At 39.8% G+C, this 12,081-nt stretch overlaps 1 protein-coding gene across 1 annotated transcript; it reads right to left on the reverse strand.

Annotated features, from left to right (window-relative positions):
* Positions 1-1,998: 1,998 nt before the first annotated feature.
* On the reverse strand, positions 1,999-10,541 carry DHRS9 (dehydrogenase/reductase 9). Its single transcript, XM_054278206.1, has 5 exons — positions 10,497-10,541; positions 6,269-6,599; positions 4,451-4,709; positions 3,085-3,248; positions 1,999-2,249 (listed from the first exon to the last, which is right to left on the reverse strand). Exons 1-5 carry the CDS (start codon positions 10,536-10,538, stop codon positions 1,999-2,001), a joined length of 1,047 nt encoding a protein of 348 aa, XP_054134181.1. The 5' UTR covers positions 10,539-10,541.
* Positions 10,542-12,081: the final 1,540 nt, after the last annotated feature.

Below are 12,081 nucleotides of genomic sequence, written 5' to 3' on the forward strand. Positions count from 1 at the left end.
TACCCACATTCAATAAACTAGCCCTTGGAACAGGAAACTCTTACTATTGAGAGACTGACAGTCAAGGTAGTATGGACATAAGTGATTAAAACCTTATTTCAATTACCTTTCATGTCTGATGTCAGAATCTGATGCTTTGATTTTTTTTTTTCTTTAAGCACATTATGTGTTTTTAAAAGAGTTTTTTCTTGAGTCCATTAATGTAGAAAATTCCTTAGAGTTTGCAACACAACAGACACATCTGTAAGGATTTCTTTGAGATGCAAGGTGCTGTTCTTAAGGAAATAATTCACAAGGTTTTAAAGGGAGAAGGCAAGGCTGACCCTTCCAGAAGACTTGCCTGAAGTTGCATAGCATGAGAAAAAGTAGTGTCAGTTTTGGGAATAGTCTTTGTCAGCTCAAAGATTTGGAACCAGTGTTGGTGAAAACTGCTAATATGTGAGCTATGTATCAGAAATACTTTTTTTCCTGTTATAATTTTAACTTTTCCTGTAATAATTTTAACTTTTTTAAGATAGGGAAGAAAACAGTCTCTGGGTTACTCTCTAGTTAGGTAGTATGTAGGTTTGGTTGTTTAGCATATCTGATGGTGAAGGATTCCTAAGCTTCAGCTGGGACTCCTCCTCTCAGCAGCATAGCTACTGAGAACCCTTCTGATTATCTACTCTTTATCAGTGTATGTACACCTGGGATTATGTAAAATTTAAGTTTTGGTACTTTGTACAACAGAAGTTTTAGATTATACTCATAACTTTAATTTTTCACGTGTATTCTTTTTCCCTAATCAGGACAGTCCCTGCTTGAATTCTTAAATTTTGGACACTTTCTGTTTCAAAGAAAGCTGATTTTTAGATATTTCAACAACTGTCTGTATTCTGCAACTATAGAGCTGATAAATTATACTATTAATTTTTTAATGTACTTTCTCTTTAGAGCTGCCTGGCCAGATAGAAAGATTTCTCTCTCTGCAAGTATTTATTGTGAAATGAAGTAAAATAGATTTATTCTTGAAGCTGTTTGCTAGAGAATAGAATTTCAATGAAATACTTGAAGATTACTAGCACATTTTACATGCTGTCCTTTTTTTTCCCATTGCAAACACACACACATGCCCTCTCACACATAGTGATGAAACTTCTTTTCTTATGTTTGGAGTTCTGACCTGCACATGGTATTTTTTTAAGCTTAATTGAATTGCACATTAATGATTAATCACCAGCACAGCACTTCAGCAAATAAAACCTTTACCCCTTCAATTTTAATATCTCTAGGAGCACCCATTTGTGAGCCTCTGGCCAACAGCTCAAGAGATAGAAATAGTGTACAAAAGGCACAGTAATGTCAGCTAATGTTTTGCCATTCTGAACATGCTCTGTACAACTGAAAGGATTTGCTATAGCCTACACTAATGACCTACTTCATCTGATAAGTGAAATTATTTTCACCTGCAAAACACACTGAGGATGAAAGAAATACAAATGCATACTGTTTTTGTATTTTCCCCATAAACTATACTAATATTAGGAAGACAGTTAAAGTATGTATTTCGATACTCTGTTTGTTCTGTTTGCATAGAACAGTGAAGTTTTGATTTTCCCTAGAATTGCATATCTGTAAAATTGCTTGTGGTTTTTTTCCTGCAGAATTGAATAATCAAGTGGTCAGATACTATAATTGTAATTTCTGGAATATGCTGCAATATCTGGACCTCATTATTATTTGACTTAATGTTTTGTGTGAATAGTATTAACTAGCTTTGTAGCTGAAAATTTTATGAATGCAGATCCTATAGAGGTATAATTTCTGAGCAACAGCCTTCAAAAACATGCTGGATTTACAAGCCTACCTGCGAACTCAGAATTTCAGGTAAGGTGGGGTGAGGGATGGAGAAAGTATCTTCTGAAAAGAATTTTAACAGTCTAGTAACTGGTAAAGAAGAGGACATCTAGTTTTGATAGGATAAATCTTTATTTCTGCACAGTTGATTCTGTGTTAATGCTAGACACTCATCAGAGCTCCATGAACTGGTCTCCTGCTCTCAGCTGGAGCTGGAAGTGTAATACGCAGCAGCATATCAGACAGACAGCTCGGGCCATAGGAGAGAAACAGCCAGAAGAACTTTGCATCCCATCCAGCCCTGTATCGTGTCCTGGGGTACTTTGCTATCAGGGCATGTTCCATGCATTTTATGACATCAGAAGTATCATAGTCACACAGTCTTTTCACTGATGATCTTTGGGCTTTTATATCTGTAAACAAAAAAATAATCCTGAAAGCATTTATATGCAACATCTCTGCGAGAGTGTTCTTTATACCCAAAGGTTTGGCTGCACCTTCAGGTTTGCTTTAAACTACTGTCTCAAGTGCTGAGAGCAGTATAGCTACAGCAAAGCAGAGACAATAAAGGCTACAAAACACCCAGAAGTCCAATAAACAAAATCCTCCCTGGCCTATACTTGAGCTAAATGTTCTGTACAGTATGTTCTGTGTCACACTGCACTAACTTTTCAGATACCAAGAAGCAATAAATGTAGCATATGGCCATAGCAGCTCATTCCCACTGGGCATCTTACCTGTAAGTATAGAGGGACAAGGAAAGGTAGCATGACCTCATATCTCACCAGTCTCATGTGTGAACTAATTAATATCTCAGGCCTCATCTAACATTCACATAGTAAAGAGCAGTCAGTGATGGATCCTTAATGAGCATTAATGATGTCGAGTAAATGTTGACAGAATCACTGAGAGGTTGAAGTTGAAAGGGACCTCTGGCATCAAGCCCCACTACTTAAGCTGGGTCACTTAGACCAGGCTGCCCAGGACATGTCCAGATGGTTATGGATATCTCCAAAGAGGGGGACTCCACAGCTGCCCTGGGCAACCTGTGCTAGTCCTCAGTCACCCTCACACTGAGATGTTCAGCAGGAACATCCTGTGTTTCAGTGTGTGCCCTTTGCCTTGAGTCCTGTCCCTGGACAACACTAAAAAGGGCTTGGCTCTGTTGTCTTTAGAGCTTCAATTTAGGTATTTATATATGTTGATAATATCCCCCCTGAGCTTTCATACAATCCTTTTTCTACTTACATTCAACTAAGTATTTTTCTCCATAGGAGTCCCTGATCTCAGGAGTCAGTCTGTTCCAAAGTTTGAAGAGGTATTTCTCAATGATATCTGAATTAACTTCTTCTGCCTTAAAGAAACCATGCTCAACAATGCTTACTTTCACTCCAAAATGCCGCATTTCTATCCTAGAAGAAAAGAAATCAAATAATCTCCCTGACCATCCAATAATGGCACAACTATGAATCATAAGTAAGTTGAAAATCTGTCACATTAATAATTGAGAATTTGATTATTATCTTAATATATCAGAATTATTTTGAAAGGTTGAAATTGGATTCATAGCAGTGTACTTGTTCTGTAAAAGCAGAGCACACAACTGAGGGAAAAAAAGCAGTGTCAAGTAGATTCACAGTTCTCTGTGGTTTATGCTGGACTCTTGCAAAGGGTGTAACAGCTAGGTGCATCTTAGTCATATATTCTCATATGAGAGCTTTTGACAATTTCATATACTGTTGCATTATTTTAGTTCACAGCAACAGCAGAATATTAAAGTGTCTGAAAAACGTAAACGTGAAAAAAATTTTCAATTGGATTAGAACTTCATTCTTTATCCTATGGCTAAATGGCTATGGTTAAATGATTAAATGTTAATGGGCTTCCTCATAGTGTAGTTCCCTCAATGTAATTTCGAGTTGCAGTGCAACTCCTTTGGGGTGAAAATGGCATTTTTGTCTTGCTGGGCAGCTCAAGAGACCGAGGAAGCCATGTTCTACAGTGTGTAAAGGGATGGACCACATCTACATTAGCCATTAGTTTCTATTTCTTTGGGGTATATGGTTTCTTTAAGTAAGTACTCATAATGATTTGGAGCCAGCTTTCCTAGTTGTTCTGACTCATGCAGACTTGGCTCACTGGGCTGGGCCTTAGCTTTCTGGAAGCAGTGCAGTACAACTGTTTCAGCAAAGGTGTTCAGCCTAATTTTCTGAAGTTACAATTACCTTTGGTAGTGTGGTTGCTGTGTGGAATTGCCCAGCTCAGACTGTTGAGGAGAATTAGAGCAAAAGATACAGGCAAGTATATTAACTTGCCCAAGAAACTCGGTGTCCGACCAGGCTATATTTTTTATTTACTTTCAGGCATGCACTGGATTCACATGCCTGAAATCTGCATGCTAACAACTTGTCTGGGACATGAAAATTTTCCAAGCGCAGCTCCTTGCTGGGTCTGTCCATAGTACTGGAGAGCAAAATCTTAAAAAAGTGACCAGTCCTCTTATTTTCCTTTCCCCCTTTAGGCAAGATTTTCAGAAGGGAATCAAAATGGGCAAACATACCCTTCCTCAGCACGTCTGGAATCTGGATCCATGCATGTGTTTCTGGCTACTTACCTTAAGGTGTCAGAGAAAGCTTCCATGCCCCATTTGGACAGACTGTAGCCACCCCCTACAAAAGCCATGAGACCTTTGGCATTCATTAGATTGACAACTCTTCCCTCAGCTTTTTTCAGAAGAGGCAGAAGCTTGAGTGTGATTTCAATCAATCCCAGCAGGCTAACATCCAGGACTGAATGGAAGTCTTCAATCCTCAGCCAGTCGGTGGGTCCTACAGGTGCTGTTCCTTCAGCATTGCTCACCAAGCCAAAAAGCCCTAGGAGGAATACAAAACCATTTATCTCAGTATATGGCAATATCTTACCCTGGAGTATCATGGATGCATTGGGAACCAAGCACACAGTCTGCAAAAACTTCAGTGAGATGAATTCAGTTATCTGGGATTTGCTTGGATGGTCTGCTTTGTACATCTGTTAGAATTTGCTGAAGAGCATGGGTAAAGTGTTAAAGGAACACTATTTTGTTTGGAGATGTGGGCCACCATGATGGGCTTTATCCAGATCCGCTCAGGTATGTAGGCTCCTAATATGTGTTTGTATTCTTGTGAAAATCAAATGGTCTGCATAGAAGTGGAGAGACTGATTGTTCTGGTTTGGGGTCTAAAGGTCTGGACCAAACCTGTAGAATTAGTCAATGCTTCTAAAGATACTAGCTTAGCCCTGTGTATTGATAGTGCTGCTTTACTACCTTTATAAATGACTGGAGGAACTTTAGATAAATAGTGACGTTTCCTAGAGTTTGCTGAGGACAGCCTGTGCCTGAGGGGAGAGGCCGAAAGTCCAGCACTCAGCCTCCATAAAGAGTCTTACACACTGAGGGGAAAGCATTAGCAGTGGCTATCCTGCCTGAGAACCTGGGGCTTTCTACAAGTTGGGAGCAAGAGCCTGCTGGAGGAGGTAAGAGCTAAGAATTTTGTTAAACTTGCTCTCAATCTCTGCATTCAAGAATGGTCTGGAATATTCACGATAAGGCCAAAAGCCTATTACAATCTTTGAGGAGAAAGTCTTATGGTAGAAGATACATGTTTTGCTGTTTTAAGTAATTAATTTATTAATAAGCCTATTGAATAGTTGGTGTAACTGTGTATTACAACTGGTAGTTACAGTGCTGTGATGCCCTTTGGTAGCCTTTAGTCTGAGCTATCAATGCTGATAAATGTGTATTGCCATAGTTGAATATATTTACCATGCAGATCTTTTTAGCCTTTGCCAAACCCATCACTGAAGTCTCAGGTATCAAAGGGTGAGCTCGTCTTCTTTACAGGAGTACTCAGAGGTATATGATAGGAGTAGTGAGAGCTACCCCTGTAACAGCTCTAACAAAACTGGCTGAAATTGCAAGTGTTTCACTGTTGCAGTCAGTGCAATTGTTGAGTACAATGCAAATGTCAGACTTATCCAGGCATACAAAAATATACTCTTCTCTTTACTAGAGGAGGACTGCAGAGGCCCTGAATTAACCATTTTTAATTGAGTGGGCTGAATTGTCAAGAAAACTTTCTAGTACCACTTAGTACCTTCCTTCCACTGACATTCTTCAACTACACCAGAAGGAGTTTAAAAAACACACCTGGGAATGATCTGGTTTTAACAGACCAAGCAAATAGATTTTTAGGTACCCTGTTGGTGAAAGCAATGGGCAGCATTGCTGGAGAGAATATCTTTGAACTGAGAAATGACAGAACTGAGGAGTGAATGTGTTTCATCAGTGAGATTAAAAATGCCTCTGCAGTGAATAGAGAGGCAACAGAACTTTTAGCTAGACCAGATTTGGTTGTATTGAATCATCTTTCTGAGAGGTTGCCTTGTCACTTACCCTTGCCAGCTGTCTGTTCAGTCACAAACACCACAGCCCTGGCAATGCTGTCGGAGTCTGCTAAGTTCACATTCACTGTCTTCAGTGAGAGAGAAGAGCAGCACTGTAGCTCCTGGCTTCCTTTTTCTGTGGCACATGCAGCAATGACACAAAATCCCCTTTTGTCAAGCCATTTAGCCAGTGAGTTTCCAAGTCCACTGTCACAGCCTGTTATGAAGACATGCTTTCCATTCAGGTTTCTCACTCTGTATCTGTCTCTGATGATCCAGTAAATGATAAGAGAAAGTATGGAAGCCAAAACTGCTATGTGCAGTAAGTCTGAAAGTGAGAGCTACAAGCAAATAAGTTAATGATGTGGAAGTGCCATGAAGCAAATGTGCTCAGTCAGCCCTCCAACTTCCTGAGACACATCTCCTGTTAGGGGCTTTGTTTCTGGTTGCAGCCCTTCCAGACCACTGTATGTTAGAGGACAGCAGGAATAGGAGCTTTGGCACAATGTGATCAGGATCCATGAATAATGTGTGCCTTGACAAAACCTCCTGTATCTTTCTTCTCAATAGATTTTCCTGTTTTCAAGCTTTGCTGACCAGACTTTCTCATCAGCTCTGTCCTTTAAGGACATTTCAGACTGAAAGGAATGACCTTATCAGTTCTGAAAGGTTTTATTTGTGGACATGGGTCATTATTTATGCTGATACCAGAGAGAGAAATTCCCCTGGGGAAAAAAATTATTCTCATTGACCACTTTTATGATGCTACCCAGGCTGCTTTTCTTATCTGTAACACAGAAGCAGAGTAACCCCAGAAACAACTCAAGAGAAGTGTAAGCTGCAGTGGTGGATCTGATGACTAATTTGTTATGTGACTTGTGGGACAGTGAGTGATTTGCTCTCTGCCCCTTAGACAAGGTGGACTTTGGGGCAGTGCCTGAGTCTTCTGTCCCTTGTTGACTGTTTAGCAGTGATACACAGCACAGCAAAACATACTATATAGAAAGTGTGTTTGTATAAAGAAATGAGGAAATGCATGGAGATTTAATTCATTAAAGCCAATATTTATAGGAAATCCAATAAGCACATTCCAGACATCCTGTTAAGAGAAACTTTTTCACAGGTTCTAAGCAGTCACCTAGGCTCTAGTTATCAACATAGGTGTAGAGGTGCAGACATCTCACCTTTAAAATGTGACATTGTTAAAGCCTGTCTTCTGTGTAACATTATTTCTATCTCAAGACATGAATATTAAAGGAAGCTCAATGTATTAGGCCTGTGTGCTAGAGCCTGTCTGTTGTTCCTGTTCCTACTGAGTTCATGAACTGTGATTTGCATTTACTCTGATCCCAAATTTTGCTGTCACGTCATCAAGTAGGTATGGAAAGAAATCTCAGAATCTGATAGTGAATGGATGTTGAACTCTCATTAAATAATTAAATCAGTTACAAAGCTAATAAAGTATAACAAGTGACAACATCCATTACCACTTAATGATATTTGAGTGCCTCAGTAGCCATCAATATGAACTTCTGAGCTATTGACTAATGATCTCTGATTTTAAACCATTAAGCAAATATATACAGGTAAGAGTTTTCTTCTCCTTCTACTGCAGTTTACAGGACGGTTTTCAGTGAAAGTCCTCCTGTAAACTGCAGTAGAAGGGGAAGAAAACTGAAATCCCAAATTTTTGGGATGTTTGCGCTGCTTATTTTAGCAGCCCATCTCACTGTTGTTTTGAGGTTGACGTAATCAACTCTCCAGCTCAGGTACTTTGGTTAGACACTTGGCTTTCTTGCTGTGAATGTCCCTGTTAAATTTGACAAGGATTTCAGTATTCCTGAATGTGTGCACTTTGAAATCATCTTTGTAATTTTCCCCTGTGTTGGTGACCTTTATTTTCTGAGAGGACTCAGAGAGTGCTCTGACAAAGTGCCATCAAAACGATGTGAAAGCACTCAGGCTAATGAAGGCTTTTGTAATATAAAATAAAGTCTGAAAACAGAATGTTTTAGCAGCTGATCATGGATCCCCCCTGTCCATCTGCAATGATATGCCAGGCAGTGACATTTCCTTTGTCCATTTAGAATTTGGAGCAATGCTAGACACAAAAAGAGAGAGGACCTGCTGTCAGCAGACTCTGGTAATGCTGTGCCACTAAATCACAGCAAGGTATTTGGCAAGCTAGTACAGTGATATATATACATAACTTTAGGACTCAAGTTTCCTTTTTTCCAATACAAAATTAAACAAAATAATTCAAGTTTTAGGCAAACAATTAACCTAATTGAAAACAGAACTTGTAAATCACATCTTCCTTTCTCAGCTGTTCTGTAGGGAAGAAGCAGTGAGCAGTGAGCTTGCACTACTGGAAAACAAGTTAAATTTGAAACTAGGCACTGTAGATAAGAGCTGAAGTGTTTGGCCAGGGTGTCAACCTGGCTTCTGTAAGGAAAATGCCAGGGATTGCTCTGGTTAGTGTTAGCCACTGTGTTTGTGTAGCAATAATTGGCACAGAAGCTCTGTCAGACAAAAGGCTCTAGGGAAGACAGCTGAGAGAGCAGCACTGTGGAGTCTGCACTGCTCTTCCTTCCCCTGGCAGCCCTGGGCCAGTGTTACTCAGTCTGTATTTCCCTACTGCCTAGTTCTTGCCACGTGCAAGCGCTCCCTCTCCAGTAACACAGTGACCTGAGCATCATGGTAGGTTTTGCTCTGCTGGAGCCTTCTGCCTTATGTATTCTGCTAGATGATGGCATTACTGGAAGGAACCTGGGGTCAGGACCAAGAGAAAAAGTCTCAGTTAAAGTTCTCTCACAAGAAAATCCTCTAATTCTGTGAAAGTACAATGCTATTCAAAATATCTCTTGTTTGATAATTGCAAAATTCTACAAAAGTCAAAAAGAAACCACTTGGCTTCCAAGATCATACTGATTTTGAAATAGCTGCATGGAGTGGCAAACAGTGCATTTCCAGAGAAAATGTCAGCATGATATTTCAAGAGTATTGACGTATCTTCATAAATATTGCACTTGGATTAATAATGTAGCCAGTAAAAAACTAAAGGCAAATTCTGTTTTCCATCAAACTTTGATATTTGCCTGGCAAATTGAGAACTTGTGTGAGAGAGCTTGGCTTCTCGTGCCTACACATGAGCCATTATAAAAGCAATTGATTTTAGAGAAAAGCAGTATCACTGCATTGAGAGCCCTCTAAGCTCCCTAGATGATGCAAAGTACAGCACCCCTCTGCTGCTCTGCACTAAAGGAAACCCAAGCACGCAGACCCCCTATTGAAGGAGGGTGTTTATTTAGTCCCACAGGAACTTTGCTTATGTCAAGGAATTTCAGGCTGGGGTGATGTGTGGGGCCTGTGTGTGCTTTGGATTCCTTCACCCCCCATTGTGCAGGCAGTGCAAAACTCCAGAAGTCAGTGCTCTGCAAGGGGTAGAATGACCTGCCAGGCATCTGAGGAAGAACTGCCAATAGGAAATGTAGGCCCTGTGGTTCTTCAGAATGAGCACTCACATAGCACACAGTGCAAGGTTTATATATATCAGGCAGCCCACTGAAAGAACATCCAGCAGCTCTCCAGAGTCACCCTTCCATAGCTACAAACCTCTAGTTTTCAGTTAATTAATTGAACAAGTTGGCAGGCACAAAAGATCAGATCTCTTGGGTGAGCTGTTCCTGCACATGCAGAACTTTGCACTTTTCATGGAAAAGGAGTGCTTGTTGATATGCTGTGTAAATATGTGATAATTTTGGTTTGGTGGGCGACAAATAATTTAGCATCTTTATTAATATTCTACCTGAAAAGAAATACTCTCCTACACATAATTTTGTAGGGAGATGAATGTAGTCTGTACAGTGAGTTTTCAGCTGATGAAAACTCTGTGATTTTATCTTCTTTGTATGGCTTATACTTCACATTTTTACCACAGCATCATAAAAGCCCTAGGAAAACAAAAACATTTAAAATCTTAGGACACCGACCCAGTATTTGAAAATTGAAGTAGGGAAAGATTCCACATGTTGGGAAGAACATTTCTGAGTTATCATTTTATTCAGACCCTGTAGGTGTTAAGATAAGCAACAATTCGTAAAATTACTCTAGAAAGGAAGGGACTGCATATTCTCTTGTCTGTGCACTAGAAAACAAATATTTAGCTCTCTTAGATATCCTAAAAATGCATATAATAAGAACTGCTCACTGTAACAGTAGATGTAAGTTCTACTCACATTCTGGGGAGACATCTGCAAGCTCAGTCTATACTTCCACATGCTCATGAGTTGCCTTCACCAGTTATTTCCAGTGTCAGGACGTAGAAACAACCCAATTTGCTCATAAACTTATGTGCCAAGACCTGCATGTTGGTTAAAAGAAAAAAACCTCATAAATTCTGTGTCTGGTGCTCCTTTCCTAATCAGCACATCAGCAGGGCCCCCTCTCCCTGCTATTGCTAATGACTTGTACTGTGATCTGTCTATTTTAGGGATGTACTTGGAATTAATCTTCTGGCTATGCTCTATGCCTGCCTCACCTACCTATGTTGTATAAGCATTGCTGGCTATATATAGTGATTTAAAGAGCCTGGGGGACTGTCAAGGCTCATTAAGGAGAGCTAATCTACTGAGCTGAGGCCAACAGACAACAAAAAGTCAAAGCAAGCAGGACCCAGAACCTTTCCCATTACTGTGGATACTGAAGTAATGGTACCCAGAAAAGCTTCATTTTACTAAAACCTTTTGCTGTCAATGCTGAAGTCTCAGAAAAGAAGGGAGCAAGTACTGCCTCTTTGCCTCTGAAGCAATACATTTGCACCACCAGGCTGTGGGGGTTTGCCTGTGGTCCCTGAGCACAGGAAGGAGGGTGCAGGTTGGAGCACTTCACCTGCTGAATTGAAGCTTAGGCTGTGTGAAAACATCAATACTGCAAAATATGCTTGGGAAGAGCCTGCATATCTGGGATTATCCTCCAATTGATTTAGTAGTGAATTTAAAAGTAATTATTGATGATGGATGAAATTCTGTGTAAAGAAAAAGTTCAGTTATATTTCTCTGTGAGCACTCTTGGCCCAGAAAACAGAGAATGCCTAATGCAATCAACTAAATAAAGATTTAAACAGATTTAAAGAACAGAACTTTTTAGAGATTGCTTGTGGACAATCCATCTCTTGCAGGGCAAGATGCAATGAAGTTGCACTTATTATGGTCAAATTCTGCTCTGGCTAAGCTTAATTTAAAAGGAAATTGCAATCACTTGACATGTTTTTAAGCATAATAGGAACAGGATCACTGCTTTTATTTTCTGCTCATACATCTGCTTTCTGCTCTGACATGGCAGGTTTAAGAGAGATTTTTACTGCAAGCCCTATGGCTGCTCTTGGTGCTTTACATAAGTATGTATGCTGGTGAAATGCAGCTTCTTGTGCTGACTGGAAGTTACTCAGCATGTTGTAAAAGTTGCAATTGAGATATTCTAGTTTTTATTGCTTTACTTCCTCTGCAGCATCAGTAGTGAAGAAAGTATGAAGAAAGATTTGGTAACTGCCATCCCTGTATAGTATTTCTGAGTTCCTTTAGCTCAAGGAAATTTTTCTCTTGGCATATGTATGCATGCAGAACAGACCCAGTACACAGGCTGGCTTTCCTTCTCTTGCAAACCTTATTAAAAGCACCATTTTCTGTATAATATCCCTTACTCTGCTTGGAGTTGTATTCCTTTGCTGAAGCATTTGTTTGCCTGCATCTGTGTTGCAGTCTATAGTGTATATTTGTAAATCAATATTAAAAAAACAGAGTTTTGGCTTGATCTGCAGTCTGG

The sequence above is a fragment of the Melozone crissalis genome, unplaced genomic scaffold (genome assembly GCF_028551555.1).
Source record: "Melozone crissalis strain CALT ecotype California unplaced genomic scaffold, PUWL_Pcris_2 ptg000023l_1, whole genome shotgun sequence".
NCBI lineage: Eukaryota > Metazoa > Chordata > Aves > Passeriformes > Passerellidae > Melozone > Melozone crissalis.